General features: G+C 41.8%; 1 protein-coding gene across 2 annotated transcripts in view; it reads right to left on the bottom strand.

Annotated features, from left to right (window-relative positions):
* Positions 1-7,250: 7,250 nt before the first annotated feature.
* FAM53A (family with sequence similarity 53 member A) overlaps positions 7,251-24,018 on the bottom strand; it is a 68,811-nt gene continuing 52,043 nt past the window's right edge. For both annotated transcript variants that reach the window (XM_032186549.1, XM_032186550.1), the window contains exon 5: positions 7,251-8,447. In XM_032186549.1, coding sequence (XP_032042440.1) covers positions 8,124-8,447 — 324 coding nt within the window. In that variant the 3' untranslated portion in view covers positions 7,251-8,123. The remainder of the gene's footprint in view (positions 8,448-24,018) is intronic.

Genomic DNA, 24,018 nt, shown 5'->3' with positions numbered 1-24,018 from the left:
CCCTTTCTCGTCTCTCCCACCTCCCCAAACAGCACAGCCAAACACTCGAGCCCAACAATTTACACAAGTGCTAGCAGGGTGGATTTCAACACCTCCCGAAGCCCCAGCCCCAGCTCTCAGCCTTCAAACAGGTGACTTGCCAGCCGTATTTTTCCAGCCCTGCTCCCTCCCACCTCTGCCCCAAAGAAGGGACTGCTTTTGCCGTGGGCTTCAAAGTGCAGTGCTGCTGTTTGGAAATGCTAAGGATGCAATGCTGTTTGGAAATGATAAGAAACTCAACCGACGTCCCAGCAGTGACTGGCGGGGAGCCAGCAAGCCTGCGGCAGGGCCAGAGCCTGGAGGACACAGCTGCAGGGAGAGCATTGCTATCGGGGAGCTGCAGGCTGCTCCAGCTCCTCCTGGCCCCTTGGCTCGTGGCGGTCACTCCTGCTGCCGTCCTGCCTCTCACCTTTGCTGAGAAAGCTCTGGGAGCAGACAGGAGCGTGAAAGGCCTGTGGGGCACCCCCAAGGGGTTTTGTGGGGTGAAGGAGCTTTGGGGAAGTATTGTAGGCTCACCTGCTGCATGCTTAGCACGGATCTGCTCCCCTCACCCAGGCAGCTCTCCTGCTTTTAGCATGGGGCAGGATGCTGAGCCAGCATCTCAGTGCGAGGCAGAGATGGAAACACCATCATTGCAATGAAGAGATGAAGGCTAGATGGAGGAGGATGGGACGGTGTTCAGGGGGAGGTGTTCAGATGGCTTTACAAAGGCCACTTGCTCTCTGGGGAACCCCCCCAAACACCACGGAACTTTTGTGCTCACCCAAAGTTGAAGTTTCAGCTGCCGAAGGGCAAGCCCTGTCCCGACACACCATGGGCGTGTGTTCATCAAGCAGCCTGGCTAACGAGCAAGCCCAAGTCACAAAGCCCAGCTCACCTCAGTGGCTGGGGCTCAGCTGTCTTGCTGCAGCCCCCCTGCTTGCATCTGTGGGGCAAGCTGGGCAGCCCAATGGCTGGCCATTTGCAAAATGGACTATAACCTCCTTTTGTCCCCATGCCTGGCTTGTTCCATGTGTGTATTCAAGGTTCTCCCCCAGCCTGGGTGTCTCCTTTGATGGGGAGCTGTGCTCCAGCTCGAGAGGTGCACTTTGCTCATGACGTTAGGTCTGCAATTGCTTGGGTGAAGAAAGTGCAATCAGATCCAGCAGGGAACAACCCTTTGGCCCAGAGAAGTTAACCTGAATGTGTAAAATTGAGGCTTGCTGCCACCACCTGCAAGCGAATTTGGAACAGGTGCAGCTCTGAATGCTCTGAGTATGTGAAAACACAGCATCAGACAAATCAGCCAGGAAAAAAAAAACAACATGTAAGTGTGGCTCAATTCCCCTCTGAGAGGCACCAGGGTCACTACCACCATTCTTAACAGCTCTCACTATGCAAGAAAGGTACAAGCCTTACGGAGTTCAAGGTCTAGACAGCTTTGTGTATGCACAAACAAGACTTGCATCCCCAGGCCTTTCCTGCTTATGGCTTAAAAGCGCGTTCCTTTCTCAAAGAGCAAATAGTTTTAGGAAACTCTTCTTGGCAAACAGGATACAAAGATTATCACAGCTGTTCCCATTAGCCCTCACTAAGGTAGGCTGATAGAAATGCCTTCCTTTACAAGTAACATGTTTCAGATCAAAAAAAAACTCAGGAACAACAACAAACAGGAGGACAACTTGCACTTGCTGAAGTTCTGACAGCGTGCCACAAACTTTCTGGTTTAAAATATCTATATTGGATTTTTTTTCTGTTCAGATTTCTCTTTATTTCTGCTGATTTCCACGTTTTCCCCTCTTGCATCTGTCCCCATTTTCTCATGTCCTAGACACACTCCAATAAAACACCTGAAATCAGAACACAGGCATCAGGCAGACAAGTGGGACACTCTCACCCTGCCCTAGATGACAGAGAAGAGCTCTAAGAATATTAGCCCAACATTTTTCCACTAAAAGACCCTGTTTTTAGACTTGTTTTCAATGGCCTAAAGGTATTGAGGCTGAATTTTTTCCATGTCAGGTACTTGCTTTGGGCTGATTTCTTCCATTTGTTAAATATATATATCTATGTGTGCTGAAGTGGTTCAGCATTCTTCATAGGAAGATAAGGATACTGTGCTTTGCTTAAAAAACAAACATACCACCACCACCTCTTCATAGTCATCCTACTAAGAAGTCTGAGCATCTATAGGGACTTAATTTTGCCAAGGTTGCTGTGATTGTCACAAAGCTGGTGTCACTAATGAGCATTTGTAATTCCTGTAAAATTTAAACTAATTTTGACCTTGCATTAGGAGCTGAAAACATCAGTTTGTAAACTCTTCTGCTAAGTTTGAGACTTCAGCAACTCAACCCTCTGAAAACTGCATCTGTGCTGCTCTGGAACTGAATTTCCAAAATGAGAGGGGATGATGGACGTAAATCAGCAGCACATTTGCATGGGGGATAGAATAGTTCGATGAGGGTGTGGGGATTGGTATAACCCGGAGAGGAAGAACAGAAGTAGATCTTGTAATAGCCACATACACAAAAGTAAAATCCATGCTACCTAGGCACGAAAGGAGATGAAAATTGCCAAGTCCTAGAATTGGCAAACAGCAGATGTAAAGCTGCCTGCAGAGCTGCAATTCACTCTCATGCACCTCTGCGTTATGCAAGAGTCTCTGTTCACGTACCCACGTGTTCTGTACCATGAAGATATCTCATTTCTGTGCATGGAAAAAGCCACTGGGAGAGTGAAGCAGGGTCACGCACCAAAATCAGGCCATTGTATCCTGAACTACAGCCTCATGAGCTGCAAAAAAAAAATCCAAGCGAGGTATTGCCATAGCTGCCTAGCCATGAGCTGCAGCTCTGATGCTTCCAAAAATGTCAGAAACCTCACCTGACGTACAGTGGTGGCAAAACAAAGCAAGTTCAAGAGCAAAGATGAAGAAGAAAGGCAGCTTGGACAGTTGGATGTCTCCCCAGCCCACAGCTGGGTGTTCTGGGGGTATTTTCTTCTTCCCCACTACTGCAGGGAGGAGTTCGGCCACATCTGTTTTGGCAAGTTGGACACAAGTTTGCAGTACCCAGCAGCACAGCCCTCACTTTAAATTCCCATCGTCAGCCAACATCAGGAAGGCTTACCTGAATCAGGGCACTGCATTTCCTTGTCTGAACTGAGATGTCATAAAACATTTAATTTTGTGGTTTGGGTTTTGTTTTAATAGGGTCAAAAATGAAATGCTGCTTTAAGGAAGTTTTCAACTCATCTCTAGAGTTCGTGCTCCTCCAGCTCAAATCACTCACGGCACAGAGCCCTAAGTTACTCTGCAGCAGCAAAAATCCCACATTAAACAGTGCTGCAGATAGTGAAAGCACCCTCATTTTCCCCTAGTAAATACCAGGTTTCAGCATACCAGTGATTGCTGTGCTGACCAGATGGCGGTGGGAGCAGTAGCTTGGATGATGTTAATTACACACAAACTCCAAAACAACCGATGTCAAAACTCGCTTTGAAAACACCAGAATGGGCTGCTAAGCATATGGTAGCAACGCTCCTCTGAAACCATATTTTGTGTGTGTTAAACAACTGACGAGCTCCACCAGAGGGTCCGAGGATAAGTAGCCCCAGGGGCAGGGTCCCAGCCCCTGGCTATTTGATGCTGGTGAAGGAAAAGGCACGTGGATATGTGGTGGAAGAGCCCACAGCTCCTGCGCCAGGTCCTATGTGTGCCACATACCCAACCCATTTGTCTCGTTTAAGCACAAGACATGAGCTTGAAGGAAATGTCCCAGGTAATCCAAGCTGCCCTGGATGATCTCCAGTGAGGGAACAGAGACTGCTTTGAAAGCCCAGTGTGCAAGCACAGCAAGATTTACACACACTTGGGTACTTTTTAAAACTGAACACAGTACAGTATGTAAAATGAGATCAAGAAACTGTTTCAAGGAGATCTGCCACTCACCACCAAGGACTTTTGGTCAAAGTTGTGTTGTCAGAGGTTCAGCAGGGCCTGGCCTGTTGTTGCCCCAACAGCTCAGTCAGCACCTTTACCTTTATTTTCCAGCTGCAGGTGAAGTCAGCAGACTCCACCCTGCCAAAATGGACTCGGATATGGTCAGGTACAGATGTAGGTGTTTCACAACGACGATTTAGGCCAAGCTTACAAAACAGGGGCCTATTTTCTGGCAAATGGCAACTCTGGATAGGATCTACATGTCACATGTTATAGCTGAACTCCTGTGTTATAGCTGAACTCCTGGAGCTCCTGTTTCTGCTCCAGGGTGCTTTCCTTAATGTTATCCTCACGTCTTCCTCCAGCAGTTATTTACCTTCCAACTTCTAGTCCTTGGTTGTTGTGTTAGGCCTCAGGAGAAAGTATCACTCACCCTAGCTGCAATTTAAGCCCGGCCTACCGCAAGATTTCAAGCTCGATTCTTTCAGCGCTTCCTCGAATGCATTTTCCCACGTTCCAACCTATCTCCAACATATCAGCTGTGCCCCTCTCGACTGGACTCTGCACTCCTAAGCGCAGTATCTCGAGTCGTGGACTAAATCCCGTGCTTCCCAGGAGCACCTGCACCTCGTGAGCCTTGCCAAACGCATCGCCGTTTGTGAACCTTAGCCTGAAGCTCGCCTTTCTCCTACTGGCAAGGCCAACTCCCAGCTCCCTTATCGGAAGAACTAACGAGTTGGCCCAACACTGGATTTGTGCAGTCGTTCAACCCCATCTAAATTTAGTGCCTTGCTGAAAAGGATCTTGTCTTTCCCTATCTCCTCCCTGTTGCAACCATTTCTGCAAGTTGCCAAGACTATTTTGAATTCTAATGCTATCTTATCTCTCACATCTGTCCAGCTTCCTGTTGACTGCAAATTTAACAAGCATGCTACTTTGTTAGCCCTGTTGCTAATAAAAATGAGAGATAAGTGACCTAGAGTAACTCCCACAGCCTGTGCAGAAGTCTGCTGTTCTGACACCGGCTGCGAGATGGAAGGAAACCACTCCCAGACCCAAGCTGCTCTCAGCCTAGCTCAGCCACTACCAAATACAATTCAATCTCTGAAACCATGTTTTCCCTTTTTGCAAACTGCCTTCTTTAGTTGCCCAAAACAGCCCCTCGGTTTTATCCTGTAATCTAGTGCAAGAGAGGTGCCAAATTCACCATCCATTAATTTCTTTTGGAGCAGGTCTTGATATCTTGCGTATGATGCAAGGCCAAAGCCTGCCCCAGCTGAAATAACTTCTAACCAGTAATTCCTTTTACTCTTGGTTCTCATGTGGGATTACATTAGGGGCTAGAGACGAAGTGCACAGATTCCTTTCAGCCAACTTCTTCATTTTCTGTGTTCCTGCACAGCTGTTCAACTACTTATTTTCCTGTCACCAACTAATAAGAGCCTGAACTAGATAATTACTACTTCCTACTTTCACAAAACTTGTTCTTCAGTATCTAAAACCACTCCTTTCTGTCTGCGTCTATGAAAGGGCTATTTAGAGTTTTAACAGCTGGCTGCCATGGGACTGGAGCCCTGTGTTACCATAAGCAAACACATCTGTACTTTAACTTGGGAAACCCCTTCCGACCCAAGTATGGGGGTAGGAATGTGGCTTTGTGTTGAGTGAAAACAATGCACCTACAGAAGGGAACTGCAGAGCCCTGCCTTTGAGGCTGGAGAAGTGAATTTGAGATCTCATAATTCAGAGCTAGAATATTATCTGCTCTATTCTTGGCTTTGCTTTATCACTGTCTTCGTAACAGCTGCAGTTCCTGCTAAAGCTTTTTCCCCCCGCTCTCCCTTGACAAAGTACATCTTACCTCCTTTTATTCATGCCCTTTGAAGTATTTTCTTCTTTTACTTCTTCCAGGAGAGCTTGTCTTCCTTGGAGGAAGAGCCAAACGGATTGCCACGCTAGTTTTCTCATTCCATGCCATTACAGTTTTAACCATTCAAGCAGGCAAATTGGCTTTTAAGTGATCCCAGTTGTACAATTGGCCTTCACTACAATCCTACTTTAAAGCTGATTCAATTTTACTTACCTCTATTGCTCAATTAAGAAAAATACAAAGAAGTGTAGCTCTGCAACTAGTAATTGCAGCCTCGGCAGGAGCTTGGTAGTCCCATTACCCATGATGACAGATCACCACCACACTGCAGTGCATCTCCCACCTATCCACAAGGAAGAACAGCTGTACCTCATTCAGCACTTCTTGAAACCTAATCTTTAGAGTGCAAAACCAGTGATTTTCAGTTGCATATAGTTGTTCCTAATAGCTTGTGCATGTATATATAGCACCACCTGCATGATCTCTGCTACAGAGGAGCAAATACCTGTGTGTGATGCACATTTAAGAGGAGCTTCTGAAGGAAATGAAAGCTTTGCTCTGGTACCATCTCTTTTATTTACGCTGCTAGAAAAAGGAGGATGACTTTGTGCTGCTGCAGTGAGCAGCTTCACCATCTCCCACGCAATGTATATTAACACATCAAGAACCTAACAAGTCTTTTCAGTGTTCTTGCACCTCCGTATGCATGCATACCAGCATCGGTATCACAGACCACTGCTGCTCTTCGTGGTAGATACAGTAGGAGTCATAAAGGCAATAAAAACATTTAGAGTTTTTACTGGTTATCCAAGCTTTTAAAACTGTGTATAGATAGTAAGTTATATAAGCTGGTTCAGTAATCACAGACCAATTCTTTTTATGACCAAAGGCTGACCTAATCACAAGGCTGGAGCCTGGGTCACACCTTGCTCAGCCTCAAGATATTCTTTTCTCATATAATCATGCTGTTAGGTGACTTGGAACATTGCTGTATTTTGGTTTTATGGTACAAGTTACCATAGGGAGCTGGCTCATTTAAGCAGACCAACATGATGCACTGAAATGCCATAATCTAAGCCTCTCCATTTCTATCCAATTTAAAAACTCCATTTTGAAGTTAATTTACTCCTTGACCAGGAAAATCCCTATTCCATCTGAACTAACGGAGTAAGTATGTGTTGCAATAGCCTGCAATGAATACAATATTACATTAGAGATAATTATGGTGTATGTAATCACTGAGACACTTCTGGGATCCAGCATGAATTATTCCCCAGCTCCCCAGACTAACTTGACTTCACTTCCTTTTCAGATGACCAGAAGTCTGTCCTCCACCCAGCTCTGCACATAAACACCACATTGCAGAATATGCCCCAGATTATAGATTTTCCTCAAGTAAAATTCATCAACAGACACAAGTGCAAAGCAAAATGTCATTTTATTTAATTCAAGGACTATTTTCCTTCTAGTATTGCTGAAGGGATCACCTCCTGGGGAATTGATCATTACAAAGTCCCTGTCTAAAAGTTCAAGTGCTCTTGTTGTACATTCTTTTGAACCACAGAAAACATAATGACCAAGTAGGTGGGCAGCTACTTGCAGTTTTATCCCACCTAAATTAGCATTGCTTCAGGCTAGAAAACAATTCAAGTAGTAAAATCATGGAAAATGTTAACCTTTAAGGTTACTACCATATTTTGATCAAAAAGTCCTGAATGTATGAAAAGAACATTTGTACATGTTATGAACTTTTTTTTTAACCAGACGCTGTCAAAGATGGCAGTTAAGTGTTTTGGACCAGTTGTCAACCAGGTATTTAAGAGTTCTGTCTGAAGGTTTATTACCAATTTCATTATGTAATTCACTTTTCACATTAAGCTCTTTAACAAAAGCAACATATACCCGCACCAGAATCACTGTAGACAGATTTAGTTTTATAGAATGCCCTTCTGAAAATTCATTTCAAAATAGAGATGCTTTTTCTCCAGAACTGTAAAAGCCATAAAAATGCAAAATATCTGTTAGGAAATTTTATAATCAAAATTATTCCTTAATGTTCAAAATAACATTTAACCTCCTACTTTTTTGTTGTTGTTGTTGTTGTCATCCACATATTGATCAATAGACTAAACAGGTAACAATGGTTTACGTTTTTCCCCCACCTGAAACATTTCTAACACAGGCCCAAGATAGGCAATACAGAGATTCAGGGACATGGATTATGCATGGCAAAGGTAATCCTCTATCATTTTAATTTAGAACAACTCTGATTCTAGCACACAACTTTGAGTCTCAGTTGTTTTCAATCTGCTCTAGGTCCAAGTCCCCACAGTCTAGAGGAAAGATGCCCTCTTCAGTGCTCTCACAATCACTTGTGTCCTCATCGCTTTCACACACTGCAGCTGCTTTCTTATAATCCCTTGTTTTGAAGCTACCTTGGCATGACCCATGATGCCTTACTTCATCCAGCTGTTCTTTCATCGGACTGGAACCAGGGGTGATGATGTTCATAAGATCATTTGAGTCACATGGGGATGACACAATTGTCTTCATTTGTGTGTCATCATCGTCATCTTCATAATCAAGGGAGCAAAGACTTTTGGAATTTTTTAAAGTCTGCAAGTGAAAAAACATGAGTAAGTTAGCAATGATTGCACAGGAGGAGCAGAATAAATTCTCTAAGTTCTTGAATGGGTTAAGGGTATGTACACAAGTTTAGAAAGGCATACGTGTTTAAAATTACACTGGAAACAATGTGGAGAATGAAGAAAAAAGGAAGAAAGGCATTTACTTAATAAACAGTCTGGTTTTGCACAGATGTTTTGCCAATGTAGATTCAAGTTAGTGACAAAAATTAGCAGTCCCCTTCTTTCTAAGAAAAGACCAAAAACCTACCTTTACTCAACTAAATAAGGATCAACAAGCATCCGATCTGATATATTAACTCCCCAGCAAACCCAGAGCATACCAGTTGGTAACATAAGCATTTAGGTCAAACAGTCGCACCGCAGCCTAGCCAACAATTAATTTTTCAAAGTTCCCAAATGTGCAGATAATGAGCTCCCTGGCCTCACCTCGGTGACACAAGAGCCTGCAACAAGGCAGCTGGCACATTTCGGTAACCTCAAAACAGGGGAAAGCCAAGCTCCTGCTGGAAACATCTTGCTCCAGAGACAGCTTAGTTTGTTCAAGTGGTACCCAGAAGTAAGACAAGCTCAGGAATTTGAGAGCTGTTTAAATGAGTATATTAAAAAACAAAGGGGGTGCTCACCTTGACTTAAAAGAGAAAACCTCAGTGTGCTATCTCTGCCCCTCAGATACAGGAATAAAGTGCCTGAGCTCCTCACGCAACTGAAATGGATGCTTGATGAGAATCCAAAAGCTGCAATTAACAGCAAGGCCATACAGAAAGCAGAAGCTGGATTTTAGTCTGTGCAAAACTTCTGAATTCTGTCTCTTGAATGCACACAGTGAGCAGAAATAGCCACAAAGGGCTTCTTTCTAAAGCAGTAAGAACCTGGAGAATCACGTTGTGGGGGCTCTCGATATTGTACTGGTTAAGCGCCTCCAGTCTTGCATGCACACGGTGATTATTTATTACAGCCAGATCCACAGGGAACAAAATCAACTGTTCACACCCATTTTCAACTTCCCCCCTCAGTTTGTCATTTCTTAAGTATTTTATATTTGTTAATATATTTGTATGAAATAGGAACACTACAACACTCATGATGTGTTATGAACCAGATGCTTTTCCAGAGCACTGGAAAATTTTTCTACTCCACCAGTGCACATTAGCAGCCATATGAGCAGCTTACCAGATCTGTTCAGTGGCTTTTAAACAAAAATTCATGAACTCAGAGGAAATCTACAGACATTGGCCTGCCTTGCCTGTATACGACTATCAATATATCCCTACATTCAGTCTACATAGAAAAATTATTTGAGGGAAAACTCGGGTAACAGTGAAAAGCAACACACACTTGAGTTCTGGAATTCACAGTCCAGCCAGGCTGAGGAATGAACAGGACTTGTAAGGGAGGTGGTTCACCATCACTGGAGCCTCTCCATAGCTGGGGCACTGCAGCAGTATTCCCCAAGGCTGCACCAAATGCAAACACTTCAGTGTTACGCTCTTCGCTACTGCCCAGAGGTTTGTTATGCCTATATGGTACACCACTCTTGCTCAAAGGGCTCTGCTACCTTATAATTTGTAGTAGATCTCTAGTTAGGTTTAAGGCCAGAAGGATCTGAGGGATAGCAGTGTGCCTGGGCAGACAGAAACAAGACTTCATTTAGGAGTTGGTTTATGCAATTCCAGGAACTGCATCCAAAGATCAACCTTCAGGGGGGAAAAAAAAGAAGACTGATCACAGTTCCACCAGGAGGAATTCACTGAAGTGTTAGCCTTCATCAAAACCCACATCCTATTTCAGATGTAACAAAATTGATAACCTTGCATAAGCAAAAAGCTTTATACAGCCATGTTCCCCTCCCCTGTTTTATATACCAAAAAACAGCTTTGGTATAACACACATTGCTGTTTTCAGAACACATTTTGACATAGCTCACTTGCAGCTTATGCAAGCACAAACATTTGAGCTCCTTTTTATGACTAAGAGGTGTGAATTTCTCATATTTACTTAAAAGCAAACCAGCATATTTTGAAGTAGAAAGTGTTAAAGGATATTCTAATCTTATCTCATTGCTCTGAAAAAGAGAATACATTTCCTGTTGTGCATCTCCGCATAGGGGACAGTATTTCTAGTCCTTTAAATCTTACAGTAGACATCAGGAAGGAAAGGCATCAAATAAAGGAGAGCTTTCAAAGATCTGCTTTCAGTGTTTTAGAAAGGAATTCCCGAGTCCCCCTTCAAAATATCTTTTATTCAATTTACTGCTAGAAATTAATCCAACCACACAGCTGTCTTTCTAGAAGGTTTGTGTACATAAATGGAAAATTGCCTGTTAGCTGCACTGTGCTGAAACCACTTGAATGGGAACTTTTAGCTGGTTTCAACACAACAGCAAGTGCATTCAACTGGGTCTTTGTTCACCCACTTGTCACAACCGCACCGAACTAAAAATAGGTGGATTTATTATCTCGCAGCACAATCCTGCTCCTTTCACAAAGCAAAAAGGTAGAAGTCTCAATGCATTCAAGCCCTCTGAGCTGCAGCTTGACATGTTACGCTGGTACAGTACCACACCTTTCATGCACAATTGTGCTCTGCGGGGAGCCAGCGAGGACTTGCTCAATGGTCCTCCTTCTATAAAGGATGCTGGGCTAACAAGACAAAAGAGTCCGCAGTTGGCAATGGATAGAACTCAATCAGCTAAAAGTATTCTTTTGTGCAATGGGGGGAAAAAAAAGAAACTCGGTTTTAAAAGAAGGGAGGCGATAAAATGTCTGAATATTAAGAATAAAACTTTGTACCAAAAACAATGACGGGGAGGGAAATAAAAGAAATCTCTCTAGACCCTTGCCATACAAAGCAAACAAGAAAGGCCCAGAGTAGCTTGAAAGGAAGCTAATGTCTGTACTCTTTACTAAACCTCAAGTTCAGAAAGTGATAATACATCACTTTCCAAATATAAAAAGCAATAAAAAGGTTGGGTTTTGTTTTACTAACAAAACTAGAGCATTCGCTACAGCAGTCGAGGGAAAACCAAGTCATTTGCAGGCATTAAGACCTAGGGCATAATGGGAGCAGCAGTTCTCATGCTTCTTCCCCACGCCCCCCTCACACCCCAAGCCCACCCGTTCCCCCCTCGGATTGAATGGGGTGCAGGACACAGCTGCTCCCAGGAGGTGCAGCTGCAGCAGCTGGCACCAAGAGGAGAGCAAAGGAAGCCCAGAAACCCTAAGCCCACCCTGCTGCCTCTCAGCAGGCATCTCAACAGCAATAGCAGCTCCCTGAAGCTGCAGGTTTAGGAAGAGAGGGAATTCATCACATTAAGGAGTTACCTGGCTCACCTTCTGTCCCATCCAGAGACTCCTGCCTATGACTGAACAATGTGGAGATGCTGCTTTTAGACTTATTTCACTTCCTGGACTTGCTTCTCCTACAGCTTGGTCAGACCGGCTCAAAATCAAAGGCCTCCACTGTTAGCAACTCAGAAGCACCACACATAGCATGACACATCAGCATCTCAGTCCCCTATCCCCAACAAGGTTACAGCTTAGCCTCAGCAATAACGAAGTCCAACTACATTTAAGAGAAGAGATTTGATTTACAAAGCTAAGTTGGAGACTGCAAAACTTTAAATTATGCAAACTGTCACAACAGAGCGGTACTAAACACTACATGGAATCCTGCTGAAAGCTGCCTCCTAAACATACCTCACCTGACATCACCTCCCATCACAAACAGACATGAACAGAGGTGTCCTTTCCTATAAAAGGCATTTTCAGGTCATGCATCTAATTACTTGTATTTTCAGTTCATGCATCCAATTAACTGTATTAGTATCTCTCAGAGTGGAGACATGTACAGTGTTTATTGCAAACCATCGGATTTTGTAGATTAAGAAATCTGTCCTAACGTCCGCACCTTCTAAGTAACATTAAATGAAATAGTAAAAAGTGCAGTTTATGTAACAAACAAACCCTACTGTAGAATAAACCTCCTAGCTCTGAGCATTTTGTTCACAGATAATGTTAAGAGGCTAATGTTTGTTTTTAACTTGTATGGACTGAACTAAGGTGACTGAGGAAAAAAAAATCCCTGTTCAAAACAGAAGTGTAAAAAAATTGAGCTTTTTGTAGACAAAGAAGGTAATTCCTCTTTGCAAAAGTAAAGGACCTAGCTAAGAATCAATACAAGCTGACACGCAGCAATATGAAAGTTGTTCAGTACTTTGTCTCTGCTGTATCTTCAAAAGGTAATTTTAATTTTTTAGATGTAAGTGCCCAGGAAGGGAAGTAAACTGACATCAACTCATTTCACATCAGATGCTAAACAGGATCATGAAGTAATAGGCTTTCATCTTCCACTAGCCAGACTGTTCTAGATTTAAACATTCTGCTTTCTGGTGTAGTCTACCATGAAAGCTGATCTATTTATTGGCCTAGATTTTTTTTTAATGCTTATTCTAAATTGTGCCACAGTATCCTTGTAAAGTTTGTTTATGAGCTGTAAGAACTTGTGATTTAATTTGGCCTTTTTATTTTGTACTATTAGTTGAAGAAATATGTCCCAATGAAATAGAAATATTTTTCCGAAATGCTGAGTTTGTCTAATTACACTCACATACACAAGGATACGAGGCTATTCATCACATGAAAGAACTGACTTGAAACTACTGGGGTAGTTAAAGGTCTACAAAATGGACAGACTGGGAAGCCAGGGGAGGAAGCACCTGTGCTCAATTAAGTTTCATCATTAAGTGACAAGCTAAGCCATTTAAGCAGATTAAAGAATAGTTTGAGTATGTCAGTCTGAAGGTGTTTTCCCTACACTGGATTTAAAACACTACTGCCATTTTACATCATCTTTATCCAAATTAAATTTAGGTCTGATAGGGACAGGTTAGCAGAGCTAATAGACACTGAAAGGAACTCAGGTAGAAAGGTTTTGCAGTTTCCACAAGTCCAGCACCAGTCAACACAGAGGTCAACATTTATTATTTTTACTATTTTAAAGACAAATTAGAAGCTAAGTGAGTTGATACAATATGTAATGTAATACAGTCAAGAAAATGATTCAATGGCAATATTAGCATGAAGTGGGTCAACATATATAGTAATTTTCCCCTTATGTAGAACCCAGGCCAACATTAAACTGCATTTTTAAAAGTTTACAGTATGGAATTTTAATTAAGATGTTGGCATCTTACATTTTCCAAGTCTGTGGATTTGTGAACTGCAACCTTTCGCCTTTGCTGTTTCAGTAAGTATAAATCATGCAGTCTTTTATTATGGGAATGGGGGAGTACATTCTACAACCATCAGGCCTACCTATTTCACCTGCTTGTAATTAAGTAAAAAAAAAGTTTCAACTGCTCTTAGTACCAGACCAGTAAGAATACCTACAGATGCTATGAATTATTCCATTAGCTAACAGAAGAGGTTCATACAGTGGGTTTAACTCCTATAAATTGGCCAATAATCAATATAGTGTCAGACAAAGTAAAACATGACAACATTTGCTTTGTTCAGCTGAGTAATACAGTGCAAGACTTTGGCCAGGGAGAAAAGAAATTAAGCCAAACAAGACAACTGCTAGATACAGCAGTGTTCATCTGAAACGCACTGATGCATTAGAACAGAGGTTTCCCTCAAAGGGAAAAGCCCCACCACAGGCAAGACTCAAAAGGCTACTGAAGCAGCAGGGAGAGCAGGCAGAGAAAAGGGTTCTAGCTCTCCTCTTGCAGAGGCAGCAGCTGCAGCCTGGGGTCTCCTGCAGCACCAAAGACTGTCTTTGCACTTTGGCTAGTTATTTTCCTGCTCCCTTTTTGACCTTAAGTACATCTCTAATATGCACAGGGGATTTATCCACTACACAGATGAGCCAAAGAGCTGGACAATGTGGAACTGGGCTAAAAAGTGCTTGAGCTGCACAAGCAGGAGGCTTCAGGCTGGCAAGTTTGCTTCAAGTACATTAGTGAGTGGTGGCGTGATGAACGAACAGCTGCAGTGTTTGTGTGTTCCTATGAGGATGAACACATCTGGTTTGGTCGTAAACTGGCACAGAGGGAAACAATGGGACCACGTGCTCTCCCAATCGGAGGTGATTCATGTTTTGCCAAGGTTGTTCCACCTTTTCCAGTTCAGAAACTTCTACCTTTCGGAAAAGAAATACGAGCTCTGGAAACAAGAAGTAATTTATAATGCACGTTACCATCTTTGTTATTAAAACTAAATCTCTACAAAGTCATTCTTTCACATTATTAGCAATAATGTTCAATTAATACACAGATGCATTTACTTTTCTGAAATTTAAACTGGGAAAAAGGAAGCATGCACATCATTAGCATGAGCTAGACACACATCTCTTCAGACAGACAGCAATCAATACATCTCACTGCTGTAGTGGCCAGGGACATACCAACATTTGGAACAAATACACTGCCTAACAGAATAATTGCTTGCAGTATTGCAGCATTCAGGACCTGAAAAACAGAAGATCACTCATGGCAGCCAAAGAACTGGCCCTCTGGCAGAGGAATTAAGACTTGCACAGCTACCATCAGCTCTGAAATAAGCAATTCCCTGCAAAACCAGGGGTTTTACTGGGCATCCAGGTTTCTCACTAGATGTATCCTAACAAGAAGAGCAAGTGCTGCTTTGTGGAAGTACAACTGCTCGGTCACATTTTGAAATTCTCTTTGCAGTGCCCAAGTGTTCTCAAGTAACAGGGTTTAAGTGGACTGATTATGCACCAGTGTAACACAGGACAGGATTTGACCCTCGTGGCTTCAAAACATGACCATATTGGCTTCATTTCCTGCCATTTGTGTGTCATCTATTTTTATAGAGAACTTCTATTCCTGAGCACCTCAGCCAAGGTCTTATTCCTGCATGACTCTGCTATGAGCTGCAAATAATTACTTTCACAACTGAATCACACATGCACCAATTTTGAGTACATCCACGCACCACCTTCTCTGTGTTCCACTGCATTCATTTTTCATCCTCAAGTCAAATATTTAAGTTGATACGATGGGTCAAATTTATAAAAAATTTGAGAGGTAAACTCCCAACCCTCATTCTAAGGCTGCCCTCATTAGTTACTGACAGATGTCAGCCTCACCTATATTATTGGGTTATGCTGGCACTCCATCATAACTAGCATTTTAAGGGATTCTATAATTGGGCCATAAAGCTCACTTCTGCCAGGGAAGGGGGGTGGGAGAAAAAGGCAAACAGTCTCAGCTTGGGAACAGTTCCCCCTTCCTCCGATCAATTTTCCACTACAGAAATACTCATCCAAAACAAAGCCTTGAGATCTCGTTAAGCAACTGCATGCAGGCACACGTGGGTATACATGCGTGCAGACAAAGTACAAGTGCCGTTAGGAATCTTTTGTTCAACTCAATGCAAACACCACAATTTCACAATAAATTCTTGCAGGAGCATTAATTCAAACTGTAGGTGGACTCTGACCACTAATTACTTCCAGAGACAAGGTAAATTGAACACAACTCGTTTGTTTAGAAAGAACACAATTAGCACTGTTCACCTTCAATCTCTAATACATATATTGTTTTTTTTTTTTTTGCTTAGCATCTGATTTTGGACCATTTTGAGTGTTTTTGAAATGATGTCAAGAATACTTCTTGAGCTGCACGAGTGGCAAATCCATTACAGGTTTTTAATACTGAGTCAACTTGTGCTAAAACTTGGGCTTAGTTAAAGATACATCCAGTTTGGACAAGTCCATTTATTGGACTGAGAATCAAATCTGGAATCACAACACTTCAGCACTGGATGCTCAATAGTGTGCATTTGTGGTTTTGTTTGCTTTGTTGTTTTTTTAAGTCAAGTCAGAAAACCATGTATATGGTATTTATCCTTCAGCTGCACTGAAAAACAATAAAATGTGTTTTAAAATACATTGTACCAAATCAGAAGACAAGCAAAGCCTAAGCAACTTGCGTGCAAGAAAGTCAATATTCAGTATTGAAACATTGTGGTAACACTAAAACTGAGCTCAGCTTCTAACAGTATGGCCAACTTCAGTTTCTCTCTCTATTTTCTAATATAATCAGCATTTGCATGAAAAAGCTACATGTTCAAGTGTTACTCACACTTTGCTTTAAGAGATTGGAAATTATTTAGACTACCATGACTTCTAAACTCCTTAGCATACTGTAACAGCCTTAAGTTTCAGTCACATCGTCTCTACTACAGTGAAAACTGAAATCAGGAAACTGGTCAGAATCTTATTTAAAACTCAATTTCTGGTGGTACTTAAGTTTCATTGCAGAAGCATGTGTCATCATCAGCATGTAAAGAAATGTGTACTTTCAAGTATCTGAATGGATCAACTAGCTGCAGCTAACACCAAGCAATCACCTCCCAGATCACTTGCTCAGAAGGCATCTGTTTACAATTGCATTCCAATAGAAATTTACATTTAATACTGTAAAAACTCTTTTCAGTCCACATATACCTGAAAAAGAGAGCATAAGTCAGTATATTTCCTATCTTAAAACTCCAACAGGAGAACGAACTGGCATCACTAGTTGATATAGACAAACTCAAATCGGTTCATCTTCCACATGCGTGGGAGAACTGCTCCGCTTATACCACAACTACATATCAGTATATATGTACAGCATGAACTGATTGATGTAATGCAAGAGTAATGAAAGACAAGATGACAGTTAAACTTAAGACTTTCCAAAGTGATTTTGAACCTCCGTAGAGAAAAACCTCAGGTCAAACAATTTGTTTAAAGTCTTTCAGAAGATGGTGCACCAAGTCAAAAAGTGACTGTCGAGAGCAAGGGAAGCACATCTGCCTTACCATCAAGTTTCACAACAGTTAATATTCAGTATATGAAAGTCCAAAGCCTAGTTTCAGAATGAAAGGAATTATTTTGTTACAAAATCTTTCATTATAAAGATACACTAATTTGTTTCTGATTACCATATCACAAAAAAATACTGAACATTAAGAGGACCCCCTTTCCCAGAATTACCTTGAGTTACTAGAAAGTAAATTATACCTCTGAGTGTAAGTTAAACAGTAACATTGGGATTTCCCCCCACCTCCAGATGGGGAAAAGTCACAGTATTAATGATAAAACACTACTAAACTCTGATAGCCACCATCTCTTGCAATTTAGAGCAAGAAACAAACCTAATCCCCTGCCACCTGCCAAAATCCAGATGGTAAAACCTGAGAAAAGTGCTCTCACCTCTTTAAACCCTCTGGTGCAGCTCAGGCACATTAACTGTAGGTACCCTATATACGATATCGAACCACAGCTCTTAACTCAATATTGTATTGTATTCCAAACAACATCACCAATAATTTTAGCATAATCCAATTTTATGACAGGCTAAGTAATAATTAAAAACGAAAATACCCACAGCTGGCTGAAACCTAGCTTGTGAGTTAATAGATGGCCCCTTTGCTCATAATGTCAAATGCAGCTGGTCTGGTACTCATTAGCTCTTTCAACAATGAACACTTACTTGCACATACGGGAACTTGCCAGAAAGGAAAAGTAAATCCACTGCAGATATTAAGCTGCCTCCTCCTCTTATTAGCGTATGGCTCAAGAAGCCCTGTAAACATGCAAAGCCAGTTGCACATCTGATGAAAAGCAACACAGCCCTGAACAGCTCTGGGCTCTGAACAGCTTATTTTTCAGGCATTTGTTACAGAACGTCAGTTACAAAAGAGTGGGAAAAAACCTTTATCCTTAATGAGATTTCCCTCCCTTTGCTATCCTCAAGGCTTATAGTGCCTCGCTGTCAGAGCACAGGGAACCTCCAGCGCAAGGGCTCACTTCATTAAACGCCGTTTCAGGCCTAATTTCACATTGTGACCCACTCTGCCGGCGCAAAGAAAGCGAGACGCCAGATGCTCTCCGCGCCTGCTACCTCTGCAGCATTTCATTCACTACTCCAAAAAAAACCTCCAAGCACCCATTCAAAACCAAGTACCCCCAGCCTGGGCTCTCCTGTCACAGGACAAAGTGCTGGCTTGTCTTCAGCTCGCGTGATGCTTGACTATCATCGCCCAGCCCAGCCTACTCCTACGGCTCTTTCCCTTCTTCCCAAGCCTGCTGGAATTTGAACTTTAAATGGATGCCCTCCATGGCAACAATAGATAAAAAACGAGCCTTTGATTGTTCATGCATTGTGGAAAAGAAAGGAGGAGATTCATCCTGGCTGTGACCTAGCAGGAACTCATCAAGCACGGCTCCCCTTCCATTGCAACGGGATGCCTTTGCCTGTAGCTACTCATTCAAGCTCCCTGTGTCTATGTTTTCCATTCAAAGAGGGTGAATTCTTCAGGTTTCCCCGTTAAGAAATTAAATGTTGATCCTATGAATGAAGGGCAACACCACGCTTGGAAAGCTGCCAAAGGGTTCTGTAACACTCAGCAGTTTGGAGTTAATTCAATACTTATTGATATCTAGCAGGATTTATAGCTGCATTATTTATAAGGAAAAAGTCACTGAGCCATATTTAGTCTCTGGTAATAAACTATTTTTAGCACCATCTGTTTTTCTAGTTTGCTCCCTTGTTTAGGCAAGAGCATACTTTTCCCCAGTTCCCTCCTCCTTACCCATTTAAAAGGATCCACAAACAAAACCTACACCAAAGCACAAGTAAGGATCACACTGAATATCTGTTGTGCAGCGAACCTCCTAATCATGATTTTGGAAGTAAAATTTGCTGACTAAGAAGTGTCAAGCTGATGCAACAGTACACGCTGTCTTCAGTTACAAAACTGAGCTTTTTTTTTTATGCAAGGGGAAATGCTTTTCAGAGAAAGGACACTACTATCTAGAAAGGAACAACTGATCATTAACTGCATTAAGCCATCTGAAAAACGTTCACACTCCCAGCACTGCTTGCTTTTCTGGGCCATAGTTGCCAAGTTTCACCCTCATTAAACCCACAGATATTTTGTCACAAGTACATTCAGCCAGGCCACTGTTAGAGAAGGAAAGGAGAAGTGTAAGCAGCTGCTGCCAGCACCTTGCCTCTGTTAGATGAGGTGTTTGAAGCTGCAGCTGCCACCCAGTCAAAAGCTCCCCCAGACCTCAAATTAACTCTTCAAACTCACATTTATATTCTGCTGAGTGGGGGACGCGACACCGGCGGCCTCTGCAGCATGACAAGAGGGACAGAGTGGAGGGGTTGCTGGTTCCTCGAATTCTGAGTGAAGCAAGGCTTTGGATCCTTGCATACTGATTAAGTTCTCAGAAACACACTTGATAGAAGCAACGCATTCATCTCGCCCTCCTGCCTCAACAAAGTTTGTTTGTTAGCTTAAACAGTAGCCCAAGTATTTGAAAGCTTCGCTATTAAGTCAGATTAAGAAATTTTACTGTAGAGCAAGGCAGAAGTCTCATTAAAATATGAGCTCATGTAGTCCTTACCCTTTGTAAAGGGCAGTAAGGGTTACAAGCTGGTTTACTAGGGCTTGCAGCACAAGTCTGGCATTTCTAATAAATAGAAGAGATGCAAAAGCAAGGATAAGCCCCAGCATGTAACACACAGGTCAAAACTAAATTCCACACACACATAATGGACAAATGCATGGCTATTTTAGTGGGTTCCAATGAAGTTCTATGGACTCTGAAACACCTTCTGAGCATTCAGTTCAACACTGACATTATGTGACAGTTTGAGTGTGAAAGTAAAAACAGTACTGTCCGACTGGTAGCCCTTGGGATGCTTCCTTCCACCCTACTACTTCATTTCAGCAGATAAAATGGGGCTCAGCACTTGCAGTGGCAAGTACCACAAGCTGCCTGACAGAAGGCCTGTATGGGTACGTAATCCAGAGTAGGCCCCTGCCAGGATGCTGAGGTGTGGTGCTGGTGAGAAGGATCTCCACACACCCCAGCAGTGACCAGCATGTCCCGTCTGCTAGACAAAGCCCGGTGGCAGCTGCCCACCGTGTTCCAGGAGCAGCCTGGGCCTCTCCAGGGGCAGAGCTCCAGGCCTGAGCCATTTTGACAGGACACATCTCAAAGGACAGCCTGCCTTGACTGCGAGGAGTTCAATAAAAACTGTTCAAAGCAAAGAATCAAAGTCTGCAGTACTTTCAGTGGCCATATAAAGCACATGGACAAAAGCCAACACATACAGTAACTGTCGCAGTAAATTTAAGAGCTATTGCCAAGTATGTTTGAGAGTAAAAACTAAGCTCGCAACTTGTAGTTCAATTCCCTAAGGCTGTTGCATAACCTGCAAATATGTTACAACATGAGAACAAATTAATGCTGGTGATGAACCAGGAATGTAGTCGAAGGATCTGGAAGTCTTCAAAATGCAGCTTGCTGCAAGCATAGTACCAAAGCATTCAACTTTAATGTGGGCAAGGACACTCACTTGTTTGCACTCAGTGTCTATGTTTTATATAACCGTGCACTTCACCCACATTTGGAAGGTAGGATGTACAGCACTACTTTTACAGAGTTTATACCTTATTAGCTAGCATGCACATGTTTCATATGATTACGCAGTAAGACATGACAGAGACTCTAACTCAGACTCTCAGAAAGCAAATGGTAAATACGATAGAAAAAAGCCAGAACAGGGCTTGTTAGAAACTGCCCATCCACCCCTCCCTTACAAGCCAGATGGCCAATGGAAAGGAAATTTATCTGCCCTTAAAAAACAGTTATCAGAAAGGACTTTGCGATTAACTCTCAAGTCCATACTTGAGAGGTGGCCCAACGCCAGTAAAAAGAACAGTGTCAAGTCAGAAAATTCTACACAAACTCCGTTTTATGTCCTAGTCCACCCAGGGAATTCTCTTCTCCACCCTGGTGCCCAGAAGGAAGGGGTCTAAGCAGTTGTGATCCACAGCTCCCACAATGAAACCCTTTCTCAGACAATATCCTTACATAGCAAGCTTATATTCAGGTGATCTACAACTGGTTACCACCATACCAGACCACATCTTGGAATATATCGGAAGCCACTAGGAGATTTGCAGTTTATCCTGGTTAAGGAGCTATTAATCTGTGAGTAAAGTCTGAATTCAACCCCATTTTAGAAATGTTCCAAATCCACCAAATTAGTATTAGCCAAAAAACAAGACTTAAAGGATTTTATAGAAGTATGTTTTTTTTTTTTTTTTAAAAAAAAAAAGAGCTTCAAGCTTGTTATCCCACTTGCATTTTGAACAATATTACTTCAGTCTTCACTATGATCACCATTCAGCAACATGCTTCCATGTCAAGGACTCCAACTGCTGAGCATACGGGAAAAAAGGTACAGAAGTTACATAATATGTATAATGCTCTTTAAACAGCCACCAAGCACTATCTCTTGATATGTTCTTCCTAACTTAGTTTCAAATCTAGCCTAAAAGATTACTTAACACTGAACAAATTAATGCAACTTCTAGTTGCAGTCCCTTGACAAAATACTTCTGCTAGGAAAACAGTATGCATGCAAGTCTCCTTGAGAGTTTCTAGTAGCTTCCCATGTCCTACAACTAGTTTATTTTTCAATAGCATGCTGATTTATGCCCATTACAAATGTTTGGAGGCCCCTTGGACAAGTCTGTGTGTATACTTCACTCAAGCTGAAGGTGGGATTCAGAGTCTTTAGTTAAGATTTAAGAAGTGGGTGCATAGCTCAGGTATTGCAAGTATTTTATTTACATAAGATTACTCCCCCTCCCCAAACATTTGAGAGTGCAAGATTCTTACTATATCTAAATCTACCTTGAAACCTACCTTAAAGTTTATTAAAATTGGTTTACAATCAACCTGCCTCACTACAAGATGCAGCGAAATCATTATACTTCACATCTAGGTACCCTGTTGGCTTGAAGAGTTCAGTTCTGCCTAATTTTAAAATTGAATTCTTTCTGCTGACCACTCATCCGGGAAGAAAACTCCTCCTCAAATAACACAGTGAAGAAGCTAACCTGAATTGGGAAAACTTTTTTCTCCAGGGATAAGGCAGCAACCAAGTAGTTTGGAACTCCAAGAACAATTTAAGAGTTCCTCAAAAGATGGGGATCAATTAAGTTTTCTAGTTGAGTCAAGTCACTTCAGATCATTAATTGCTACATAACTACCTATGGTCTATACTTTTAGTAGTTAAAGTAGCTTGGGCTCAGTAACAGAGAAGATTGATTTTTTTTTTTATTATTATTATTTTTTTTTACTTCTTCACAGTTGTTTGAACTCTACAGGTGGTGTCTCCTCTCCCTGTGAGAGGAGCAGAACAAATTCAGTTATTTGAAAATATGAAAAGTAGAAGGTAGTATTTTTTTAAACAGAAAGCATACATATTCTTTAGTTATAATATGAGGTGAATCTGGAAGTTAAACATTCCACTGCAAAGTTAAGCATTTCTGTATCGTATTAAATCCCATTAATCCATTCCTACTCACTTGACCTAATATACCCCACACGTACTAGGTATTAAATTTAACAAGCTTAAGATCAATTTACCAATCCAACTGAGGGCTTGCATGCCCTGAAAACACATCCTCCTATGCCAACTACGTGAGCCTCACAAGGCCTAAAACAACAACAAGGTTTTTGCTCTGGGATATGCAATTTTTAAAAGCCTAGAAATTTTAAAACTTTAAGCAATTTCTGGTTCTGTAACAACATATGCAGAAGTTACAAGGGCTACCCTATCCAAGTAATATATATTTTAAAATGTTTAACACAGTGAACACCACGCACTGAGCACTTCCAGCACTATACAAATCACTGAAATCTTGAAGCCCATATTTTGGTTCAGGAAAGTATCCAGAAAAAGAATATGATCGAGGACATTCTTGATTGAGGACGTTCTCAAAAAAGCCTGCTGTGGCAAGCTTCCATGGAAAAGTAAACTCTACTTAAAAGCTGAAAGGAAGGAAAGAAGAAAAAAACACATGAAGGTTTTTAAAGACTCAGAACATCAGGAATGTCTGCTGCTGGTTTGATTTTATGGTTGTTCAGCAAGGAAGAGTCACCAGTGAGGCTCTGTGTTGACTGTGCTTCAAGCACATGTGAGATCTGCCACTCCAAACACCATAGCAGTTAAAAGTAACCTTGAAACTCTACAAAATAGGACATGACAGTTAAGCCACAAGGCACCTGTCATATGCTCTGTATGATCTTATTTAAGGTCTTTCATACTACTCATCAATTGTAAAACTAGTTCCTATCACTTATTTTTAACCTACTATTTTAACCTACTACTTACATCTAAACATCCTTATAATGTACCTCCTTCTGAAAGGACAAGTTTTAACACAAAGTCAGTTGCACAACGTCACCTGAGTTCAGAATTTTTACTCCTCCAGCTAAATTTATGCAACAGTATTCCTGTTCAAATACTGCAAAGATTGCAAAGTTCTTCAGTTACTTACAGTTAACATGCTTTAGTTTACAAGACAGCCAAAGTGCATACTGATCAATGTAAAAACAGAACTGAAAGCTGAGACAGTTAAAATATAACTCAACGACTAAGAGGAAGCTTTGTACTGTATCAACAACTTAGCCTGAAGAATACCTGGAATCTGCAAGAGCTT

The sequence above is a fragment of the Aythya fuligula genome, chromosome 4 (genome assembly GCF_009819795.1).
Source record: "Aythya fuligula isolate bAytFul2 chromosome 4, bAytFul2.pri, whole genome shotgun sequence".
Taxonomy (NCBI): domain Eukaryota; kingdom Metazoa; phylum Chordata; class Aves; order Anseriformes; family Anatidae; genus Aythya; species Aythya fuligula.
The sequence above is the reverse complement of the archived record's forward strand: the minus strand, read 5'-3'. Positions and strand labels throughout refer to the sequence as shown.